Consider the following 25774-nt stretch of genomic DNA (forward strand, 5'->3'; position numbering starts at 1 on the left):
GAGTCCTGTGCAATCTAATAGTTCACATATTTTAAACAGACACATGCTGGTTGTTATAAGATGTTCCTTTATACCGTTTTGCAGCTCTTCTTTTCAATGATCAGCATGGCAACAATTGTTTGAACCACCCAGACAACTAATTCCTTTTTTAAAAAATAAATAAATCTATTTGTAGTTCTCTTCTGACAATTCACTTCTGGAACTTGGTGGTTGTAAGCTAGAGCAATTCCAGACAGAAGTGTGTTTTGGAACAAAGGTGAATAAATAATAGCTATACTGCCTTTCCACCCCAGGGACCCAGGCCTGGTATGTGCAGTATTGTGCATCCTGGCAGAAGTTGGGGGTGGGAAGCAAGATTGAATATGGTGTCCCATTCTTGAACATTTAAAGTTAAACTGGAAAACAACAACAACAGAGGATTTGCTGCAAGTATATTCTTCAATATCACTAAGGTAGTATGGTAGGCATAGGAAAATAAGCATTTTTTTTAAAAGGATCTGTGCTTTTGACATGTATACATAATGTATAGGAATAGGAGGAATCCCCAATCATTCTTCAGGGCCTAAGGGTACAATAGGAAATCCAAGAAACAACGACAGGAGCAAGAATTTTGTTGGCCCAAGTTTGGAGACAGCAACGGACTCCTACTATAGAGGAATGGCGTCAAAATATGGTTGAATATATGGAAATAGCAAAATTAACACCAAAGATTCGGCAAAACAAGGTTGTGAAACTTTTGGAAAAGAATGGGAAAAATTTATGACATATTTGAATAAGTTGTACGGAATATGAAAAAACAAAAACAAAACGCAAAACTCATAGTTAATTAAAAAGTTCTTTATTGGAAGATCAAAGAGAATACAAAATAATATTAAGGAGGCAAAGTTATAAATGGAACAAAATTACATCATTTAGCATTTCAATATATATAAGTAAGATCTATAAAAATATAAAGCAAAGTGAACAGGAATAAATGGAAGGAGGGGTCTCACAGATGGGACTAGAATAATAACATGGGACAGATGACAAATACAATAAAGAAGTGCAAAACCGTGGAACCAATTAAGGATGTCAAAATAAAACAGAAGAAGAATGGGGGGAAGCAGAAGGGGGGGAAATGTTTTTGGGGGGGGAGTGTATGTACTTTCTGTGGGTCTTTTTGTTTCCGTTCTTAACAAAAGTGAAATTAAAGAAGATTAGAAAATTTATGTATATAAAAGGAGATTCAAGTGTTATGTATAAGTTGTGTATAAGCTATATATATGTATAAGTTATAATTTTGTATATTTCTGTCTAAGTTATAATTATGGAAAAACTCAATAAAAATTATGGGGGGGGGGGAAGGAAATATAAGAAACAGTTCTAAACACCATAAAATACCCATTTCACAGAAGACAGACCAATGATGCCCAGATACACACAATAACAGGCAAAAAAAACTGCACGCACACTCCAGAACAATATCTAGATTGATTTTCATTCTGGGAGTCTGGAGCATGGTTTAACCCACAAGCTGTAACAAGACGGTGGCAAGGGCTTTTGGAGAAACCATTAGAAGGCCAAAAGCACGCAGTTCCGTCATTCCATTTGGCAACACTGTTAAGGAGAACTAGATGTTCCCTTCTTATATGGACCCGTCTCTGGTCTGCAACGTATGGCTAGGAAACTGTGCGCTATCTTTGAAATATGATTAGTTCCCTGCTTCTGTAAGCTTTCAAAACTGAATTAGGAAAATTGTATTTAAAAAAGAAAATACATCTTGTGTTCTGCTTATCAAGGGGAAGGAATTGAGAACAGCTTCTTCTGCCCCCCCCCCCCACTTGCTAGCTTGGCTCCCAAATATGGAGAAAACATTAGAGCAAATCGTAGCTTGATACTGAGTCACAGTGGGGACTTGTGCTTAGTTCTTCAAGCAGCGCATAGTTAAAACTATGGAACTCTCTCCCACAAGAGGCAGTCATGGCCACCAGCTAGGTAAAGGTAAAGGGACCCCTGACCATTAGGTCCAGTCGCGGACGACTCTGGGGTTGTGGCAGTCATCTCGCTTTATTAATTGCAAACATGCCACAGAGCAAGTGTTGAAGTTACATACAGCTTGTCTGAGACCAGAGTAGCGAATGCAAAGATACTTGATTGAAAAAGGCTTGCTGTTTCCACTGAGCACAGGGGCAGCTAACCTGTGTCTCTCTCTCTCTCTCACACACACACACACGCACAATGTTTATTAGGTTTTATGTTTTACAATGTAGAATATTCATTTAAAGGTAAAGGTAAAAGGGACTCCTGACCATTAGGTCCAGTCGCAGACGTCTCTGGGGTTGCGGCGCTCATCTCGCTTTATTGGCCGAGGGAGCTGGCGTACAGCTTCCGGGTCATGTGGCCAGCATGACTAAGCCGCTTCTGGCAAACCAGAGCAGCGCATGGAAACGCCGTTTACCTTCCCACTGGAGTGGTACCTATTTCTCTACTTGCACTTTGACGTGCTTTCGAATTGCTAGGTTGGCAGGTGCAGGAACCGAGCAACAGGAGCTCACCCCGTCATGGGGATTTGAACCACCAACCTTCTGATCAGCAAGCCCTAGGCTCTGTGGTTTAACCCACAGCGCCACCTGCATCCCTGGCCACCAGCTAAAAAAGGAGAGGGCTATTGATGGCTATGCTCTGGAGGCAGCAAAGCTAACTGACTACCAGTTGCTGGAAATCACATGTGGCGAGCATGTTGTTCTTGTGCTCAGATCCTGCTCCCTGGTTTCCCACAGGCATCTGGTCAGCCACAGTGAGAACAGGGTGCTGGACTAGATGGGCCACTGGCCTGACCCAGCAGACTCTTCTTATGTTCTTATATACTTAATTGAGCCTCTGGCTGTTAGGGCTGCATAGAAAAGAGCCCTGCTAGAGCAAACCAAGGTCTGCTTCCAACTGCAGCCTTCCAGATGCTTCGAAGAAGCAGCCCCTAAGCAGGGCATGAAGGGGGGGGGAACCCTCCTTCACTGTCTGCATGCCAGCAGCTGGTATTCAAAGGTCTATTGCCTTTGGACCAGGAGGTTCCATTTAGCTCTCTCTTTTTGGAAAATTAAAATATTTATAAGTGGCTTTTCAAACATCCAAACCAGCATTCGTTTTTTCAGCACAATAAGACAAAATTATAAAACAAAGCTGAGAGATAGCTCAGTTGGAAGAGCTGGAGACTCTTTAATATCAGGGTTGTGGGTTTGAGCCCCACACTGGGCAAAAGATCCCTGCATTGTAGGGGAACCTCAGGGTCCCTTCCAACTCTATAAGTCTGTGATTCTGAAAGCAGAAGACAATGACCCCAGCCCCAAACTCCTAAATCAACCAAACAACAGCTATTTTAAGAAGACTTTAACTGTCAGCATTTTAACAAGCCCCTGCTGTGCAAAGTTTGATCTATAGATTTCTGCATGTCAAGCTGGCAACCCTACACGAGAGGCTCAAAGCAATTTCTGGGTCTTCCTGTTGATATTTTACCCCTGGCAGGGCCATTTGTAGCAGCTTCAGCCTGCAGTAACCAGCTACCATGGACTTGCTCCCAGTATGTGTGGTTTTCATTATTCTACCAGTCAGTCCAAATCTTGATTCTGGTTATACCTAGAGTCTTGCCTGTAGCAACAAAAACAGATTTCTTCTCTTCTGCGACTGTGCCTGCAAACTGGTAGCCAGCCACTGGATCTTACTCATACTGTGTAATCTAAGGTGACTAGGTTCGGTGGGAGGACAGGGCTCTTTCTGAATCTTTAACAGGTGTACAGAAGTGGGTACCTGGGGCATATAGTTGTTGCTTGTCAATCAATGGGGATGGGGGGAGACAAATGTGCTGGACAGCAGCTTTTCTGCAGAAGTTAATACACGAAGCTTTTTCATAGCGTGGGCAAGGAGCATTCGCCAACATCTGGCAAGCAAGCTGTTGTTAAAAGGCACAGGAGCCAGCTGGTGGGGACTGGTTTTAAAGGTTGGCAAGCTGATCTGGCCATGTAAGGGTTAAAAACACAAACACACACACACACACACACACACACACACACACACACACACACAACCTGATCTTCCATAATAGGCTTACCAGGTGCAAACTGCCCTGCCACTTTAGCAATGTGTGATAGAGAACAAAGGAAGGAAGGAAGGAAGGAAGGAAGGAAGGGCTCAGAAGTACCTCAAGGACCGCCTCTTTCCATATGAAGCTACCCATACCCTGAGATCATCTTCTGAGGCTCTTCTTCATGTGCCTCCTCCTTGAAAGGTGTGGAGGGTGGCAACATGAGAACAGGCCTTCTCTGCAGTGGCTCCCTGTCTGTGGAATGCTCTCCCCAGGGAAGTTCACCTGGTGCCATCATTATTCACCTTTAAAGGTAAAGGTAAAGGGACCCCTGACCATTAGGTCCAGTCATGTCTGACTCTGGGGTTGCGGTGCTCATATCACGTTACTGGCTGAGGGAGTTGGCGTACAGCTTCCGGGTCATGTGGCCACCAGAACAGCGCACGGAAACGCCGTTTACCTTCCTGCTGGAGCGGTACCTATTTATCTACTTGCACCTTGATGTGCTTTTGAACTGCTAGGTGGGCAGGAGCTGGGACCGAGCAATGGGAGATCACCTAGTCGCGGGGATTCGAACCGCCGACCTTCTGATTTACATCCTATGCCCTTTTAAAATGTGGGTTTTTTTGGGAGGGGGGCTATTGGGTTGTTATTGTTGTTGTTGTTGTTGTTGTTGTTGTTGTGTATTTTGTGGTTTTATATCTTGATTTTATTCTGCAAACCACCCTGAGACCCCCGGGTATAAATACAACAAACAAATAAATAAAACAATAAATAAAGCTGCGTTTCCCCCAATCTACTCTTCACCAGATCCCCTTGCTCACCCCCCACCCAGGCTCCAGAGAAGTACAAGAATCCTGTCTGCTCCAGAAGGTGGGAGGAATTGAAAAGGGCTGTGGGAAGGAGAAAGCACAGGTTTAGTAACATAAGAAAAGCCTGCTGGATCAGGCCAAGGGCCCATCTAGTCCTGCATCCTGTCCTCCCAGTGGCTGACTAGATGCCTGTGAGAAACCAGTGAGCAGAGCATGAACACAAGAGCCATCTCCCCTCCCATGTTTTCCAGCATCTGGTACTTTGAAGCATTGCTGTTTCCAGCTGTGCAGGTAGAACATAACCATCATAGTACAATGATGGCACATAAAGTACCACGATCCAGAGAGAGAACACAGCATCTTTGGTTGTGTGACATTCATTCATTCATTCATATCCAACCTGAAAGCATGCAAGGAGCTTTTTATTTTTTTTTATTTTTTTTATAAAGATTTTTTATTATTTTGCAATAAAACAAAGAAAGAAGAAAAACATTACATAAACATAAACACAATAAAAACACAATACATAATAAACAATAATCAAAATAGACATAATAACAATAACAACAAACAAAAAAGAACATATACAAACCTTAACAAACATCTATCTTTGTACTTTTCTTGTTTCTGACTTATCTGTTAGGGGACTTCCCCTGTTCCCTCCACTGCCTTTAAAATCATATATACTCTTTAGGTAGCTTTATATCTTTTTCCAATACCATTTACCAAATCTCTTAATACTCTTTAAAATTACTTAATCTAATATACATCATCACTTATAGTCAATATCTTAAAGTGTTCTTGCACCATTAAATTATTCACATCATAAATTTCTTCTGAACAATTTTCCTAATATTAACCTGTTAAAGCCGATTCTTCTAATTGATTCTGCTCAAATATTCAATTTTACACACTTAAGTAAATAGTCCTTAAATTTCTTCCAATCCTGCGACACCTTCTCCTCCCTCTGGTCTCGGATTCTAGCGGTCAGTTCAGTGAGTTCCATATAGTCCATTAACTTCATCTGCCATTCTTCCACTGTTGGAATCTCTTCACCCTTCCAGGTTCTTGCCAATAAAATTCTAGCAGCTGTTGTGGCATACATGAAAAATACTCTATCCTGACTGGGAATCTCTTCATTGGTCATGCTCAAAAGGAATGCCTCTGGTTTCTTACTAAAGGTAATTTTCATTACCTTCTTTAACTCGTTATAAATCTTATCCCAGAAAGCATTTACCCCAGGACATGACCACCACATATGAAAAAAGGTACCTTTCTTAGATTTACATTTCCAACACACATCCGACATTTTAGAATTCATCTTGGCTATCTTAACTGGTGTCAGATACCATCTATACAACATTTTCATTATATTTTCTCTTAGACTATTACAAGCAGTAAATTTGATACCTTTCTGCCACAATCTCTCCCAGTCATCCATCATAATATTATGACCCACATCTTTCGCCCAATCTATCATTGTCGATTTAACCAATTCGTCTTTTGTATGCCACTCTAGCAATAGATTATACATCTTGGAAAGGTTTTTAGAGTTCGATTCAATCAGTTCTGTTTCCAGTTTTGATTTTTCCATTTGAAAACCAATTTTTAAAAAGCAAGGAGCTTTTTAAAACAGTATTCCTCCCTCAAGGCTTCAGAGGTCCTTTGTCCAGCTTTCCTGGCCTTCTACACGGTCTTCTTGTGGCTCACGCTCAGCATTACTGGCATTGCCTGCAGTGGAGGAGTTGTGCGCATTCCAGCTGGGATTAATCCGAAGTCTAGCGCACACACATACACACACAGTTCTCCCGGCCTCATAAAGCCTGGCATTGTGTGAAGAGCATCGCTGCGTCCACCGAAATATCACTCCCATGCAGTCATCGCTGTCACCAAAGCACAACGGAAGGCCCGCCATGCGCTGCCTCGTCAGCTGTAGAATTCCAGGCGGCCGGCTGCTTCTCCCACGTTCACCCACCCAAGTCACAGCAGCTTCTCTGGGCATTGCCACCAGCAACACACAGAATCCAGCTCGCAGCTAAGGGGTGGGGAGAACATTAGCACTATGATTAGCATTTATGATATTATTATCTTTTTTAAATACCTAAAGGTATCCCAAGCAATTTGTTCAATCATAAAACTATTTATTTATTTTTTAAAAAAATGTTTTTCCTGGACTGAAGCACTCCTGGGTACAAATACATTGAGAAGTGAAAAGGAAGAGGAGTCAGAGATACTTCCCAATGGATTTGTATTGTTGGGGAACACCGTTTTTATGTGGATCCGTCTTCTTCTCCTCCTCCTCCTCCTCCTCCTCCTCCTCCTTTATTAAATTTGTACACTACCCTTCATCCGGAGAACACAGGGTGATTCACAACAGAAAAATACAAAATGAGAATACTAAGTGCATAATAAAACAAAAACCAATAACCCCCCCCCAAAAAAAAACACATTTAAAAATGCTACTACAGTCATACCTTGGTTTTCGAACAGCTTAGTTCTCAAACGTTTTGGCTCCTGAAAGCTGCAAACCTGGAAGTGACTGTTCCGGTTTGCGAACTATTTTTGGAAGCCGAACGTCCGACAGGGCTTCCGCAGCTTCCGACTGGCCGCAGGAGCTTCCTGCAGCCAACCAGAAGCTGCACTTTGGTTTCTGAACGTTTTGGAAGTCGAACAGAGTTCCAGAATGAATTCCGTTTGACTTCCAAAGTACGACTGTACTGTACTGTGGCCCATGTTTTGTTAGCCCAAAAATTGAAAACGAGCGAGGTCCCAACCAAAGAAGAAGAACAACTTAAGTTGACAGAATATGCACAACTCGCAGACTTAACATATAGAATAAGAGAACATACATTTAGAGAAGATTGGAAAACATTTATTAAATATATGGGAAATAACTGTGTACAGCTGAAAACGCTGGCAGCAGCATTAAGATCAATTCAACAGTGTAAATAAGTTTTGATGGATGTACAGTAATAATGGAATACTAAATGGTATAGTTTCTGTAAAATATGCAGGGATTTATGATATGTAAAATGAACCATGGAAAGAGAAGTCATTGATATCTTAAAGATGTAAAAACGAGTACTTTAAATTGTAAAACAGAATTGTTAATAAAAATTATATAAAAAATAAAATAAAAGGCCATAGAATGTTAATCAGCCTGGTTGAAGAGAAACGTTTTCGCCTGGTCTCTAAAGATACATGTTGAAGGCACCAAGTGAGCCTTTCATCAACATCATCCATGGGCATAACCAGGATTTATGTTGGGGGGGGGGGAGGGGCAGAACCTCAGTTAATTAAGTATTTTTATTGATTTACTTGATTTAGGGGAGCGTCCCTCTTTGGCTACATCCATGCCATCTTCATCATTATGGTTACTGTTTAGTATTTATTAAATTGGTTACTCGCTTTATCTTGCCCAGGGCAACCCAAAGAGAACTTACGACCCAACCAAACTAAAGCCAACTCATCATCCGGATTCTATGGGGAAACCGAGTGGAGAATTAAGAACGGGGCGTTTCTCTGCTTTCCAGCCTCTCTTCACACGGGATCGGGGTCCCGGCTGGGATCCTATGGGGCGACTCGCTTGCGCGCGTCTGTCCTCCCACTTCCTTTCTGTCGGAGGACTTCTATCCCACACCTTCCTCCTCCTGCTGCTGCCGCCTCCGCCTCCTCTCCTTTAAGGCAGCCCAGCTCACCTGTAGGCGCAGCGCCCTCACCTAGCCCAGGTGGCTGCCGAGAGCGAGCGAAGAAGAAGAGGAGGAGGAAGTGGGCGCAGCAACAGCATGTCCGCCTCGGCAGTTTTTATCCTTGACCTGAAAGGCAAGGTGAGTGTGACCCCCCCCCCAGATCTTCCTCTCAGGTGGGGCAGAGCACCTGAAGAGCAGCCTCCACCCTTCAGGATAAGTTTCCCAAATAACTCCCCCTTCTCTCTGCGCCCTCCAGTATTTCCGCTCTGCAGATCCATGTTTCTGGGTGTTACCTGGTGTAGACTTCCATTCATACTGTGTACCCTTATCCCCCCTCTTCACTTTTCAGCCTGGAGAAGGGGAAGTTAAAGCCTCTTGAGACCAGCTGGGGAGATGAGTAGCACCCAGGTGGCCTGGCGGTGTCTTCTAACTGCTAGGCCACCTTTGCCTCTGGGCACAAGGAGAGCAATGGGTGCTCCTGGCCCTAAGTGCCAAGGTTTCTTCCTGCGGCTCCAACCTTCCAGGAGATGGGGCCCACCTGTGCTGCGTCTGGCTGGCATCCCCTGTCCCAGAGTTGGGGCTTGTTGGGGCTCCATCGCAGGCTCTTTCTGTTGCAGGGGGCGTGGAGGAGTTTCCTTTTGGCCCTCCTTTTCTAGGTTGAGGAGAGGTCTGAAAATTGTGGCCGCTAAGTGAACGGAGGCAGCTTGGGAATGTTGTTCCCGGGGAGCGTGTGGACCTGCTTGCTGCCATCCTGCTTACTCCGGTTGCATCAGGGAGCCTGTTCGACCAGCTTGGTTGCTTCAGATGTGTTAAAGAGCAGAGCCAGAGCTGCAGCAGCAAAGCAGAAGGAGTCTTGAGCCCATCACTTTAAGGAACAGAAACTGGAAACATTTGCTTTCTCTGATAAGCTGTGCACACTGGAACTGCCTGCTGCTGCAACCCGTTCAAAAAAAAAAAAAACAGTTGATGGCAGGGTTCAGAACAGTAGCAGGCCAATTTGTGGAAGAGTGGAATAGCATCGGAGCTAGCACAAGGTAGCAGTTAAGAATGTGAGTGGAAAAGTCAACATCTGAACACAAGATCGAGGGAGGAGATTGGTGACAAACAGATTGATTTGCTAGAATGCTCGGTTTGTTCCATACTAGAATGAGAAGCATGCTAATACTGTTCAGCCATTTACTCCTCCCCCCACATTCTTATAGAATCCCCCCCACACACACACACAAAGCAATTTTATTAACAATTACAATTACTGTGTAATAATGCAAGTTTCGGCGCAGCTATAGCTTTACTTCATGTTGTTAGGTAAACCACAGTATGTATCACCGGCCTCCTCCCCTTCTGTAACAGGATGGTAATAAATATACTGACTATCCTAAGGGGCTGTTATACTCTGATTAAGCGTTTTTAAACAATCCAAAAATTCATCTATGCATGTTATTAATAACAACCATTAAGGCTGCATTCCTAGACCTACCTTCATGGAAGTAAGCCCAACTGAACTCATTGGGACTTAGTTTTGGAGTAGTTAGCTTATAGGACTTTGCTGTAAGTGAAGTACTTAGGGAACCTTCTGATGATGGGTGCCCCCTATCTTACACAAAGCTGAGTTTACGCACTGCATTTTGAATAGAATCTTGTGCGGGCAGGATCATGGAGGTACAGTATCGCATTTTTGAAAATAAGTGTGGCATGAAAGTGAAGCCTGGTCCGTGGCAGAGATAGCTCTGGAGGTGGGGAATATTATGGTACAGCTGCACTTTCCTTTTCCTCCTACCGCATCTTTAAAGTAACAACTTCATCGAAGGATGAAAAAGACCGGGGCTGGAACAAGACAATTTGCTGCCTGAAGCAAAGGACGATATTGCATCCCTCCCTGTTCCATGTAGAGAAGCCAGCCAGATTGGCAGTTGAATCTTACTTCTTCTGTGCCAGGGGGACGGTTTCCTCCATCGCACCTGACAGCACCTGGCAAGTTTAGAGGGTGCATGAGAGCCTTGTGGTGCACATCTCTGTTCTCCCACAGAGGCAAGTGGTTAGATGTGGGGCTGTGGCAGCTGTCACCTGAGGCAATTGCTTCTTCTACCTAATGGCAGAGCCGGCTCTGAAAAGCACAAAGGAGAGAACCTAAAGGCCCGTTAGGTAGAGAAGAGCTATTGTTTATTTGACCTGGGTGTGCTATGACTCAGGTACGTGGCCAGGAAATACAGGGTGAGAATGCAACCTTGAAGACTTGCGTCTAACAGCAGAATTCAAGAGTGTCTACTCACATGTCTGTCCTATTAAGTTCCATGGGGCTTACTCCCAGGTAAGTGGGTAAAGTGCCCCAGTCTAAACATCCTCCCTGGAAAATGGTGTGTGGGTGAACGACGTACATGGTGCTACTTAGAGGAAGCATCAGTGATAGCATGAGCAACGCACGATGGGTGTCTCGGTGTCAGCCACAATGCAAGGCTAGCGTGACTTAAGTGTCTTTCCCACCCTCTAGCCACTCATCAGCCGCAACTACAAAGGAGATGTGAGCATGTCAGAGATTGACTACTTCATGCCGCTCTTGATGCAGAAGGAGGAAGAAAGTGCCCTGACGCCACTCCTGTCCCGCGGAAAAGTGCATTTCCTTTGGATCAAGCACAGCAACATTTACTGTATCCTTTCAGAGCCTGAGCTAATTCCGGGGAGGGGGGGTGGGATGCTGCAGCCCCTGTGAGGGGCAAAACCCAGGTCCAACCGGATTCAGAAGCACTACTGCCTCCAACTGTGCAGCGTAGCCAGCAGGGCTGGTAATTTTTGATAGCCTTTTCCTCCACGAATTTGTCTTCTAAAGCCATCCAATTTTGGGGTCCATTACTGGCTTCTCTGGGAGGGAGCGCCACCGTCTATGTGCTGCGTGAATGGCCCAAATGCAGTTGCACCGTAGATTTGTATAACAGCAACATGATGTTGGCGGTTTATTTTCAGTTAGCCTTGCCCTGTGCTCTTAAGTTTCAGCGAAGTGGAGATTGCAGGCCCAGAACTTCTTTGGAATGATAGAGAAAGGGCAAGAATGAGGCATGTGCAGAATCCTTTTGGCTAAAGACGGTAGCCTCATGTTAGGAGCTGAGTTGTGAGATGAGAGCTGAAAGGCAGGTCCCAAAAGGGGGAAACTGCAAACTGGTGCAAGATCCAGTCCAAGGAAACTTAACCTTTGAAGAATCCACACGAGGTTTCTGTGCATCCCAATGTTCATCTACTGCCTGGCATTGGTGGCTGTGTCCTCTATTTAGGCTAGAGTCCCCCCAAAGCCAATACTCCTTCCCTACCATTCCCATGTCTCTAGTCCAGCAGTTCAGAAATCTCTTTCTTTACCCTTAACCTTTCATGCAGTGGTGGCCTTAACCATGAAGAATGCCAATGCCTCACTGGTGTATTCTTTTCTCTATAAAGTGGTAGAGGTAAGTCAAGGAGTCAAGGAGCCATTTTTAGACGTACAAAGAAGAACAGGGCACCAAGATAGGAAAGGCTGTTTCCTGCTGTGTTCTTCTGTTGGCTTGGAGTAGCATGCAGACAACACATGCCCTACCCCATAGGAGCCAACTCTTAGGGGCTGAGGTCCCTTCCCCACCCATAAAATATTTGATGGGGCCTGGGGCCCCAAAGCTGTTGGGCATTGCCATTCAAATGCTGTGTGTCCACTGCGTCATGTGATCGATTGTGCGGGGCAGGGCGTACCTGGGGTCCCCCAATATTTTTGTCAGGTTGGCACCCCTGACCTCCCAGCAAATGATATTGAGGCTTTTGGTTTCCTCTTGGCACTACAAACCCCGATAGTATCCTTTTGGGGTCAAGGATGAAGGGCCAGTCTGCCCTTTGTAGCGTAAAATCTGGCTTCTTCTACCCCATTGATTCCAGCCTTTGAAAACTGAACTTGTATGCTGTCTTCTAGTGTATTCACTCCCAAGTTTTGTTAGAAGGTAATAATAACTTCAAGGCACAGTTTTATAATATTTACAGCAGGGGTGAGGAATTTGTGCCGTCCAGAAGCTCCCACCAGCCTGAGCCAGCATGGCAAACAGACAAGGATGATGGAAGTTGCAGCTTGGAGAGTCATGGGTTCCCCATTTCTGATTTACAACAATTAAAATAAATTTTTTAAAAAATTGTTTTAGCACCAACAGAAACCAGTTTAAAATAAGACTCTTACAATTAAGAACTTTAAATGTAAATCCAATTTACTTTGAATTTGCCTCCCATTTTAATTCAGAATAAAAGTGTGCCGCTTATCAGATGTTTGGGGAAAACTGAAGTAGAAGTCACTATCTGGCAAGGCTTGAATGGGTATATAGCAACCCATAGGAAAGCAACTCTCTGCCCCTTATGCATACCAGAAGGGCCCACCTGTCTTCCTTTCCCAATAACGAATGCATCCCACACTGGGAATTCTGCAAGAAAGATGCACTTGAGCCAAATGTAGATGGATTGAAGTTCCGGAATTTGGGTTTTGGGGCTGCGGAATTCTAGGATCTTCACCCCTCAGTTGGGGGGGGGGTCACCTCTTCTGTATAAAATCCAGTAGGGTGAAACTTTTCATTCTCTCATTGTCAGGTCTTTTCTGAATATTTCAAAGAGCTGGAAGAAGAGAGCATCCGTGACAATTTTGTCATTGTGTATGAACTGCTGGATGAGCTTATGGATTTTGGGTTTCCCCAGACAACCGATAGTAAAATTTTGCAGGAGTGAGTCACTTGGTCTGCTCCCCTTCTCCTAACCTCTCCCCCCCTCCTTTCCTGTTACCTCTTTCTGGCATTGTGCAAATAAATGACCTATCAGGATTTGAAAACTATATGTGCTGAGGATGGGTATATAGGAGTTCAAGTGGAACAAAACGTTTTCCATGTATAAAATCTCAAGTGTTGAATTCAGAGGTTAATCATTCTGCTTGGGCCAAACTTTATTTCTTTTTTTTAATTTTTATTATAAATATTTTTATTAATCAAAATACAAACTTACATATACATACACATATACATACACATAGAACAAATACACATTAAACACACCTACAAATCTAATTCCATATACATTTTCATCCATATATTTTTATTACAGAAACTCTTTAAAAATATAGGTTCATTCCAGCCTCCTGTTCGCTTCAGTAAGGCTGAATTTGTACATAATCTCTTCCTTGGGCCAAACTTTATTTCTAAGGGTGCCTCAGTTTGGGGGAAATGAGGTCTGGAGAGATACTTAAATTTCAGTGTTGGGAGGGCTCAGAAGCAAATGTCAAAATCCGAACTATCAATGCTTCAAACATGCATTTTATTCTGAATTGGCATTTCAGATCAGGCAATGTGAAGTTTTGCTGATATTCCGATTCTGCCTTAGATAGCAGAAGGTGCTCTTTACAGTCCCCCGCTATACTTTGAAAAGGTGTGCTTGTTGGGAGGTGGGATGACTGCATCTTATGAGGGCAGTTCTGGATCTTGATATCGTCGTTCCCCCCCCCCCCACCCTGTTGTAGGTACATCACTCAGCAGGGCAACAAGCTGGACACAGGCAAATCCCGCGTTCCACCCACCGTCACCAATGCAGTCTCCTGGAGGTCGGAGGGCATCAAATATAAAAAGAACGAAGTCTTCATTGACGTCATTGAATCTGTCAATCTGCTGGTGAGTTAATGCAGGAATGTGGGTCCGTCTGGCTCACCTGGGTACGTAGGGATCCGGGTAACATTGCGAGGAGCCTGAAAAGTTGGCATGGCCTTTCGTGCTGCAGCACCTGCCCCCATTGGAATCCCCTTCCGTTAAATATTACATGGGCATCAGCTCTGGTGACATGAAGTTGCTTAGTTGTTTGGCCTTTCTCAGCGGAGGGCAGGAGGAAAGCTGTGTCGCTGGGAGCTGCTTGGAGGAGGGCATGAGTGCCTCCCTTGAGAGGAATGCTGGTTTCCAATGGTGATGGTGGTGCTCCCGCAGGGATGGCGGCGACCTGCCCTGAACCAGTGTTTTCTCCTCTTAGAGCATCAGCTTTGACAGCAAACGAGCTCGGAAGAGATGATGATAAGATGAGAAAAGGAGAGTGGACGAAAGGTAGCTCGGGATCTACTGGAGATCCCTGGGCGATTTCTGGGTTTCTCAATAGCAACAGAAGCTGCTCCACACCCCTTTCTGCTGAAATGAAGGGCAGGAATAGATTTCTCTCTCTCTCTTTATGATTAAAGGTAAAGGGTAAAGGAGGGAAGCGGGTGGCACTGTGGGTTAAACCACAAAGCCTAGGGCTTGCCGATCAGAAGGTCGGCAGTTCGAATCCCCGTGATGACAGGGTGAGCTCCCGTTGCTCGGTCCCTGCTCCTGCAGACCTAGCAGTTCGAAAGCACGAAGTGCAAGTAGATAAATAGGTACTGCTACGGTGGGAAGGTAAACAGTGTTTCTGTGCGCTGCTCTGGTTTGCCAGAAGCGGCTGAGTCATGCTGGCCACATGACCTGGAAGCTGTACATCGGCTCCCTCGGCCAATAAAGCGAGATGAGCACCACAACCCCAGAGTCGTCCACAACTGGACCTAATGGTCGGGGGTCCCTTTACCTTTTAAAGGTAAAGGCTTTTTAAAGGCTCTCTTGCCGAGAGAGCCGGCATTTGTCTGCTTCCGCAGACAGTTTTTCTGGGTCATGTGGCCGGCATGACTAAGCCACTTCTGGCGAAACCAGAGCAGCACACGGAAACACTGTTTACGTTCCCACTGGAGCGATACCTATTTATCTACTTGCACTGTGTGCTTTTGAACTGCTAAGTTGGCAGGAACTGGGACCAAACAACAGGAGCTCACCCCGTTGCAGGGATTCAAACCGCAGACCTTTTGATCAGCAACCCCAAGCGGCACAGCACCACCCACGTCCCTTCTCTTTCCCTCAGAAATTTCCCTCAGAAATACACTATTTCCAAATGGTTTCCACAATTTTATAATATAATAATTTTTATTATTATGTATACCCCGCCCATCTGGCTGGGTTTCCCCAGCCACTCTGGGCAGCATCCAACAGAACACTAAAAGCACTAGTATAAGACATTGTTAATACATTTTTAAACTAATTCAGCAAACTGCGTTAAACTGAAGTAGCTCATTCCAAGACTGGTGCTGCAATTTCAGCCTGGCTGTTATCAGGGACAGGAGGGAGAAGCCACCCTTCTTCCAGGCAAAGAGAAGATGGGATAGGAGTTGTGACCCCGAGACTCAGACTCTGCTCTGTCTTCCAGGTTAATGCCAATGGGAGTGTCCTGCTGAGTGAGATTGTGGGCTCCATCAAGCTGAAGGTCTTCCTCTCCGGCATGCCAGAGCTGCGTTTGGGCCTCAACGACAGGGTGCTCTTTGAGATCACAGGACGTAAGTCACCCAGTGCCCTGAAAACAGGAGCACCAGCAGCTGGGTGGGCTAGGCAGAGAGAGCCTCCAGCAGCAGGAGATGTTGGGCTGAATGACACTAGATTTGGCTGGGGAACACAGCAGAGATTTTGCTTATTGTTGTGGTTTTTCATTTTATGTGTGGACGCAGGTGGCGCTGTGGGTTAAACCACAGAGCCTAGGGCTTGCCGATCAGAAGGTCGGCGGTTCGAATCCCTGCAACGTGGTGAGCTCCCGTTGCTCGGTCCCAGCTCCTGACAACCTAGCAGTTCGAAAGCACGTCAAAGTGCAAGTAGATAGATAGGTACCAATGCGGTGGGAAGGTAAACGGCATTTCCGTGTTCTGCTCTGGTTTCGCCAGAAGCAGCTTAGTCATGCTGGCCACATGACCCGGAAGCTGTCTGTGGACAAACGCCAGCTCCCTCGGCCAATAAAGCGAGATGAGCGCCTCAACCCCAGAGTCGTCCGTGACTGGACCTAATGGTCAGGGGTCCCTTTACCTTTACCTAAATAAGGTGTAATTTCAGCCCAGGAGCTTATTTTTTTAAGTAGCATTCAGAAAGGTGCATTTTTTGGGGGGGGGGGCATCTCTCTGTCTGCACTGAAACACCAGAGCAGCACCCACACATCTGGGTGTGTCTATGAAAAATGCATTTTCTCTTGTTCGTCATTAACTTTCTGGTAACTTTTAATGTGGACCTCGCGTTTTGGGAATGGACAGCCTCTGTTCTTTTCCGCCAAATACTCACATATTTCTGCAACTTCCAGTCTTTGGGTGTTTGTGTTTTAAAGCTGAGGGCTTTAATAATAACTTAAAAAACAAACAAAACTCCTTTGCAAGCACCTTCGCCACTGAACACTTGGAGTTCTGAGAGGCAAAGAATCAACAAGGACAGGCAGCTATTTCTCTCTGGCTAGAGCGCAGTCTCTCCCCTGCTGTCCCCTGGGCAATTGTGACAGCCACACTTCTGACTTCTCAGGTGGAAAAAATAAGTCTGTGGAGCTGGAGGATGTCAAGTTCCATCAGTGTGTGCGGCTGTCACGTTTTGACAATGACCGGACCATCTCCTTTATCCCACCTGACGGAGATTTTGAGCTCATGTCCTATCGGCTGAACACACAGGTTAGTCTGGGATTCAGATCCTGGGAAAAAGTGATGCCGTGATGATTCTCATCTTCACTGGGTACAGAGGCAACTCCTTTGTGCATGGTTGCACTGAGGCAGTAGCGGCCTAATTTTCCCAGATTAGCTTTTTTCTTAATGATTCATGCCCAGCTAAGTCATTTGCCTACTTATCTACAGGCTGGCAAGAATTACGCCCAGTTGACGAACTGGTTCCTTTTTGAGGAAGCCATGTGCGTTATCTTCAGATCTTGAGCCACTGGCGGTTGCAGCTGGCGGACCTTGTGGTTGTGCAGATTCTGTATATATTGAGACATCTATTATCTGCCTCTATAAAACACGTGGAACAGCAATCCTATATAGGCACTATTGCACTGTTGGATAAATCACACTAGAGATAACCCCATCATTTCGTACATTCCCACAGTACTTCAAAAGGCATTGCTCTCTTTCCCCCAAACATGACAGTTAATAGAACCCATTGTTGTTAAATGTTAAAGCTCAGGGGAAGGCCAGGGATGGTCGCTCCAAAAACTCTCTCCTCCTATCAGATGTGTCCTATTGCCCTGGCACTTGTTAAAGCAATAGGAAAATAACTATTTGTAGTATTTATCTTGCAATCACCAAATGATAACAGTTATTTGGTAAATGCAAGATAAATACGACCTGGTTCTTAGGGTCTTTCGCCTGGCTGCTCCAAGGTGGCACAAGATTTCTCAAGTATACAGGACTGATTAAGCCGAGATGACCAGATTTGTAGGTGTTCTGAGCTTTCATCATGCCTGACACACATCCCATTAACCTTTTGCTCTAACCTGCTGGAGGCTCTAGACCCCCCATGAATGAGATTCTCTCTCTCTCTTTGCTTGAAGGTGAAGCCCCTCATCTGGATAGAGTCTGTCATTGAGAAGTTCTCTCACAGCCGAGTGGAGATCATGGTGAAGGTGAGTCTCTTGCAGGGATACTGCCACCCTTAGCCAAGGCTTCCATAATAAGAGCGATTGGAGGAAAACACATAATAAAGAGTACACAGTATATTTGGGTATTTATTGCTATAGATTTTGTTCACGCTTAACAGCTGCTCCAAATCATCCAAAAGCAAGATTTGTATTCGCTTTGGAGAAATGAGATTCCTTCCCAGTGGCATAGCAAGGGCGGGGCGCTCTGGTTTCCAGGGGAGGGGGTGACACTTGGCAGCCCCCTCACGCCACTCCCCGCCGCCCGTGCTGCTCCACGGACGGCCAGGGCAGCCCCACAAGCCGCCGCTCGCCTGGCGGCTACCCCGGTCGCTGCGGGAGCAGCAGCGCCGGGTGGGATGCACTGCACATGCCCGGAAATTCCGTAAAGCAGCACAGACAGGCAGCCCACAAGCCGCTACCCACCCGGTCGCTGTGGTAGCAGCAGCGCCGGGCCGGATGCACTGCCCATGCCCAGAAATTCCGGGCGTGCACAGTGCATCCAAGTCGGCGCCACTGCTCCCGCAGCAACCGAGCGACTCACTGAGCGAGCGGTGGCCTGCGGTAACGGGGCAGCCCCACACCCCGCCGCCTGCTCGGCAGATCGCCCGGTCACTGTGGGAGCAGCGGTGCCGGACCAGGATGGACTGCGCATGTGCAGCATTTCCACGCATGCACAGCCAGTCCCAACGTGCGTCGTGACGTTGCGGCACCCTGCCCCCTCCTCCGCCACTGTTCCTTCCCAGTCTTCCATGGAGCACTAAAGCAGTGATGAGCTCTGCCCTCCTGGCTCAAAGCTTGCTTTGGCTCGCCTTCTCTCTCTCTCTCTCTCTCTCTCTATATATATTATATATATATATATATATTGTTTTTTAGACAAAAATCATATACATTTAAATCATTTTCAATTGTACACATCTGAGATTACTTAAATCCCCAGACTTCCCCCCACCCCCCCTGTTTCCAATTTTTTCTATTCCTTCTATTGCATCCAATTACATTTTTCAAATTCATTTTGTTTCCCCCATTTTTAAACTTAAGTCATATTACATTATAAGTGTTATAACAATCCTGCTAACGTTTTTAGATATCTGCAGTGGTCTTTAAGATACTCTATAAATTTTTTTCCATTCTTGACTAAATTTTTTTATCATCTTGGTGTCTGATCTTCACGGTCATCTTCGCCAATTCAGCATAGTCCATCATCTTGGTTATCTACTTTTCTTTGGTTGGGACTTCCTCTTCCTTCTGCTTCTGGGCAAAAAGCATTCGTGTGGCTATTGTAGCATACATAAACAATCTTTTTAAGTCCTTAGGTATTTCATCTCCTATTAGTCCCAATAGAAAGGTTTCTGGTTTTTTGATAAAAGTTATCTTAAACATTTTTTTCAATTCATTATATATCATTTCCCAGAATTCTTTTACTATTTTACATGTCCACCACATGTGGTAGAATGTACCTTGGCTCACCTCTTTTGGCAGAGACTTAGTCCGGAGGGGGGGGGGGACGCACACTGTTGTGACCATCTCTCTGTCTTTCTCCCTCTCGGAAAGGCAAAGGGCCAGTTCAAGAAGCAATCAGTGGCCAATGGAGTAGAGATATGTGTCCCGGTCCCTAGTGATGCTGACTCTCCCAAGTTCAAAACCAGCATCGGCAGTGCAAAATACCAGCCTGAGAAGAATGTTGTCGTCTGGAGCATCAAGTCGTTCCCGGTGAGAGAGAAATGTCCCTTTCACCACACATCTCCTCCCCGAATTCTGTCCCTTGAATTTTGCAGAGGACTTCAAAGATGCAGGTTTAACCCCCAGGACATCTCTCCATTGCATTTGTGAAGGGAAAGGGGGGGCAATTCTGTTACATGGCCCAGTGCTCCTGCAAGTTTGTTGAGTGATGATGGAAGTGCAGTTGGTATTGGTCAAGAGCTTCCACTATTAAGTGTGCTGTAGCTGCTCATGAGTCCCTGCCCATTAGGTGCCAGCAAACCTTGAGAAAACATGAATGCACCTGATCCAAAAATCCACATACACACACCCTCCACTCACACACAAAAACAAATCTCACTACAGCCAACCAAAGTCAACCAACCACACCCTTGGCCAGCCCAACCTCTCTCACCACCAAGGAAATACAACAAGTGAATAGTAAGAGAACCCATACAAGTGACGCCGACACAAAACCCCACACATACACTAATTAAAAGAATTGAAGTATACCCGAAGGAACGTCTTCACCCCCATAATTAAGCCCAGACACTGAGGTTTAGTGCTGAGGGCCTTCTGGCAGTTCCCTCACTGCAAGAAGTGAGGTTACAGGGAACCAGGCAGAGGGCCTTCTCAGTAGTGGCACCCATCCTGATCAGATGTCAAGGGCATAAACAACTATCTGACTTTTAGAAGACATCTGAAGGCAGCCCTGTTTAGGGAAGTTTTTAATGTTTGATGTTTTATCGTGTTTTTAATATTCTGTTGGGAGCTGCCCAGAGTGGCTAGGGAAACCCAGCCAGATGGGCGGGGTATAAATAAATTATTATTGTTATTATTATTTATTATATTTGCATTACCACCCCACCCCACTCACCATTCTCCCCCCTCCCCCCTTTTCTTCCCAACCTAATACTGCATATGATACCAATGTCTCACAACAAATAAAACTGATCCTTAGAAAAGGCAACTTGAAAAAAGAGACAATGCATGTATTTTTGTAAACTAAGAAATATTTAATAAAAATACATTTTAAAAAACCACACACACACACACAATCATGGATGCGATCCACAAGGACTTCCAGAAATGCCAGTGGTGGGTTTTCCTGCCCCTTTCCGATGACCATTGATGAACTCCATTTACACTTCTTGGTTAACCTGGGGAGACCCAGCCAGATGGGCGGGGTACAAATAAATTATTATTATTATTATTATTATTATTATTATTATTATTATTAGGGTCAGGCTGTTGCATTGGCTGGCTTGCATAACCATTGACTTAAAGAAGAAGACCTTACCTTCTCTTGCATTTGCCTCTGCAGGGTGGCAAGGAGTACTTGATGAGAGCTCACTTTGGGCTGCCCAGTGTTGAGAATGAGGAGCTGGAGGGACGTCCGCCCATCTCAGTCCGTTTTGAGATCCCCTACTTCACAGTCTCTGGGATACAGGTGAGCTGGAGTTGATTGGGAGATAGAGAAGTGATACTCTGTACACTTGTGAGAGCTGGCTTTCTGTGGCAGTGGTGTGATTGAAAGGCAAGCTGAGTTGTCTGCAGGCTCCAAGCTGTGATTTAGCACAAGCAGCGTGTGGTTGGCTACCATCTGCTGATATAAAATGGCTCTTGGAATTATTCAAACTCTCTTCCCAAAGCTGCATACGAAAGGAGGCATCTCGATTACACTGTAGTTGAGGATTTAAACTCTCTGGAAGTCCAATATTTGAACTTGTTTCAATGGCTCCTGCTGGTGATGGGAGAGAACACACTGCAAACAGACGAGGAGTGAGTGGAAGTATTTAGGGGAATATTTACAACAACAAAAAAATTGACCTCAAATATAAATTACAGGTAGGGGATACCTTGTGACCAACAGTGGACAACATATAAAGGTTATGAGAATGTGGGAAATGAGGTGAAGGAATGAATGTATATGCAGCTAAGTAAGATTTATAAAGAACTGTCATGGAACGCTGGGTGGGACGTCTAAAAGAACTACTGTAAAAGAATGGAAAATGCTGTAATTTTAAAATTGAAAACTAATAATAATAATAATAATAATAATAAGGAATACACTGAATCCTAGCTCCCTGCCTAGCTCTCCTAGGTAGGATAGGGACTATGCAACCCAGAATCCTAGCCTTACCCGCAACCCTCTTTAAAAACAAAAACAATGACAACAACAAGTGTGTGTGTGTGTGTGTGTGTGTGCATGCTGCAGTCTTTCTGCTCAACCCTCAACCCTGAAAGTTCTCCTCCAGCAATGATAGCAGGATCACCTGCGGGTTTGGCACACAATAAATCTCTACTGGGAACGTTGACTATAAGAGGTGCGTATCAAGAGACTTCCTGGATGTTCCCATTCAATTTGTGCTGCTGTAAACAAGGACTCGGTCCTTTCGAGCTCATTGTAGGGGGGGGGAGGTGTTGTTTCCTTCTGTTCCTTAGCTTATAGAAACAGGAATGTCTGGAGTACAGGTGGAACGGCTTGTGTTCCTTCTCCACTCTCCTACGTGTCCCCAATTAAGCACACTTCCCAAGCCTGAACAAAGCAAATACGCAGATACGAAAGCTGACCATTTCTCTCTCTTCCCCCTCCCCTCATGTAAACCATACTTGGCTCACTGATCAGGTTATTGTTCCTTTAGGAACATAGGGAGGTGCCTTTTGCCAAACAGACCACTGCATTGGTCCATAGAGCAGCACAGCATTGTCTATGCTGAGAGTTCTGGGTTTCACAGAGGAGTTTTTCCTAGCCCTACCTGGGATTGAATCAGGAACCTTCTGTTTGCAAAGGATCTGTTCCACCACGGAGCTACAGCCCTTCCTTTGCTTTGAGACCAATTAAAAATGTTCATTGAAAAATAATGATCCAAGCGTTCCTTTCCCACGAACTTGAGATTGGCACAAACAAACACCCTGGAGTCTTCATTACATACATATATTTAGGCACCAGGTGGATATGTTTCTCTTCAACCAGGCGTTTGGCTGATTAACATCCTATGGTCTTTTAAATGTGTCTGTGGGAAGGGGGTTATCAGAGGCATAGCAAGGTAAATTGGTACCCGGGGGCAAAAAAAAATTTGTCAACCCCCCCCCACCCAGGCATGGGAAGGTCAGGTGGTAACCGGTGCGGAAAATTTCTTGTCAACCCCCCATTGATTCCCCCCCCCGCAAAAAAATGGTTTTACATTATTTCATATTTTCTTACAAAGAAATAATAACAAGTAATAATAATAAAAAACTTTTATTTATATCCCGCCCTCCCCAGCCAAAGTCGGGCTCAGGGTGGCTAACATCAGATACATAACATTGGTATAAAATCAAACAATAATTAAATTACCTCCTAAAAACCTCTCAAAGTCTAATTAGATGGCTTTCCACAGGGTTAGGGTTGGGAACAGTAAAGTGTTCTCTGAACTGAAATTTCAGCCTTTATGACATAGGAAAACAGCCAAGTGAACAGCTATTTTGGTGGAGGAGGGTCAAGATATTAACCGATATGCATGAAATTTCATATATAGCTATATAATTCCTAGTATAGTAAGATAAGACCTTCGGAGCAGGCATTTAAAAAAAATAAAATTCAAAAACATTTTCCCTTCATAATTTGTCACCCCCTCCATTATGGAACCCGGGGCGACCTGTGATCTTTGGATAAAGGGCAGAAAGGAAGGAAGGAAGGAAGGAAGGAAGGAAGGAAGGAAGGAAGGAAGGAAGAAAGAAGCCAATATTTCTTTGGGAGAAGGTGGGGCAGGGAGGGGCAAGTTGCCAAGATGCTGCATAGACTTGAGTTGCCTTTCATTGTGACCAGCTATGGTTTAGAGCAGGTTGACGGATGCCCTCCTTTGATATTGTCCTCTCCTCTGCTACCCTTCTCTAACCCAGGTGCGGTACATGAAGATAATTGAGAAGAGTGGGTACCAGGCTCTGCCTTGGGTCCGCTACATCACCCAGAGTGGGGGTAAGTTGTCAAGGAAGCTGAGCTAAATACAGGTTGTGTATAGACATTGGCTTCCCCTGGCTGAGCACTTTCTGTACCGCCCACCTAGACTCCTGAAATGCCCACTAGTGGGTGGTAGGGACCAGGTTGACAACCCCTGGCTTCGAGTGTCAGACCATGACCATGTCTAACAATTTCCCCTAAAAGACTTGTCCCAAGATTCCGTGTGCAGAAGCTATGCTGATTCCCTTTCAGCAAGGCTTGTTCTTCTTCTATATGTTTCGCAGTTCTAGCTGTGAATCTACCCAAGAGAGAAGCAATACAGGTTTGTAATTATTTGGATTTCTCAATCTCCTTTTTTCTTTTTTAAATTGATGCAATATTGGCCACTTTCCACCATCCTATTAGCCCTGCGGGGGAGTTTGTCAGTGTTCCCATTTCACAGATGAGAAACTTTTGAGACCTGGAGAGAGCACGTTCCTGAAGCTTCCTCTCTCCTTGCAGGTTTGTTCCTGCCTGTCCTGATCGCTCAGCATCTCCTGCAGGGCATAACAGCTGCTCCCGGAAGAGGCAGAACTTTTAAGAACCTTTCTGGCCCGACACAGGCCTAACATAGTCTCTACCTTTTTTTGTTCTAGATTACCAGCTCCGGACACATTAGTCGTGATCATTGCAGAGCTGGACACCATCAAGAATGAAGAAGCCTGAATGGCCCAAGAATCCTTTTACTCTGTTGGCACTCTCTGAAGCAAATTGTGTGTGTGTGTGTGTGTGTCTCCGTCTCCTCCTTCTCTCAAAATGCCACCCTGCTCCTCTACCCAACCACAGCTCGATTTGGCAGCACTTCTTCGGCTGGTTTGCCCAGTGCCTGCAGGGGGAAGTGATGGCTCTGTGGTTGTTGCCTGAGATGGCACCTGCATTGCTTCCCTACCTGAGTGGCAGTGGACTTACCTCTGGCGAAACGCCGACCGGCTGTGCTTTGCCAGGACTCCTGGATGGAGGGACTCTTCCAGGTGCCTTCCCTTCTTTCAGTACCTCTCTCCTTTAGAAGGTTCCACAGAACCAGTGGTGTCGCTTTGCTCCAAAGGTTTGGCTTGGCGTTCTCATCAGGGGGAGATGCGTTCGGCTTCACCTGCAGGTAGCATTCACCTGAGTGTAGCATTTGGCTCAGCCTGGAAGGTAAGCTGAGCTCTCCACAAGCACCTCGTTGCTCTGCAGGTTAGACTGGTGAAGAGAGAGGCAGGGAGAGCATTGCCTGCCATTGTGTAGAAGCTGGAACTAGAAGCTTCTGGGCACAAACCCACTGGGTGGCTGCAAGCAAGCCCCTTCCCCCCCCTCAGTCTGTTCCCTAATTGTATGATGAGAATAGTGGCTACCTCATTTTTAAGATTTGTGACCCAAAACTACTTCCCCTTGTCCAGTGTGGTGTAGTGGTTAAGAGCGGTAGACTCGTAATCTGGTGAACCGGGTTCACGTCTCCCCTCCTCCACATGCAGCTGCTGGGTGACCTTGGGCTAGTCACACTTCTCTGAAGTCTCTCAGCCCCACTCACCTCACAGAGTGTTTGTTGTGGGGGAGGAAGGGAAAGGAGAATGTTAACCGCTTTGAGATTCCTTCGGGTAGTGAAAAGCGGGATATCAAATCCAAACTCCTTCTTCTTCTTCTTCTTCTTCTTCTTCTTCTTTAGACCACAATGAGCTATAAATAGAAGTTGAAATGAAATCAGCTCATTTCGACAGGGTGACCATGACGCTGTTGTGTGTCATTAGTCCTCATTTCCTTCGGTTTTCTGTTCCACCTTCTTCCTTCATTCTAAGCATCCTCACTACAGCCAACAAATGGAGCTGCTTGCAATCATACTGGCCAGTTCTTACAACAGTGGGCCTTATCGTTCTGGTCACCTGACAGCGAAAATATAACATATTATTTGGAGAGGGATGCTGAAGCTCAGGCCTACTTGTGCTCTTCATAGCTCCTTTTGCCTCTCAGTCAGTTTATTTGAAAAACCGGATACTCCACATGCAATTTCCCCTAATTAAATCTCTCTTCGGTTTCATCTCTAAGGTCAGGAAAAGAGAATGTCCATCTGATTGAGCAATTAATCCACTTGATATTTATTGATACTAGT

At 45.3% G+C, this 25774-nt stretch overlaps 1 protein-coding gene across 1 annotated transcript; it reads left to right on the plus strand.

Moving 5' to 3' along the window:
* Nucleotides 1–8560: 8560 nt before the first annotated feature.
* Nucleotides 8561–25059, plus strand: AP1M2 (adaptor related protein complex 1 subunit mu 2). Its single transcript, XM_033173639.1, has 12 exons — nt 8561–8693; nt 11044–11200; nt 11919–11986; nt 13137–13267; nt 14053–14200; nt 15783–15909; nt 16907–17049; nt 17922–17993; nt 19560–19718; nt 21031–21156; nt 23592–23667; nt 24285–25059. Exons 1-12 carry the CDS (start codon nt 8652–8654, stop codon nt 24305–24307), a joined length of 1272 nt encoding a protein of 423 aa, XP_033029530.1. The 5' UTR covers nt 8561–8651; the 3' UTR covers nt 24308–25059.
* Nucleotides 25060–25774: the final 715 nt, after the last annotated feature.

Source organism: Lacerta agilis, chromosome 16, assembly GCF_009819535.1.
Source record: "Lacerta agilis isolate rLacAgi1 chromosome 16, rLacAgi1.pri, whole genome shotgun sequence".
NCBI lineage: Eukaryota > Metazoa > Chordata > Lepidosauria > Squamata > Lacertidae > Lacerta > Lacerta agilis.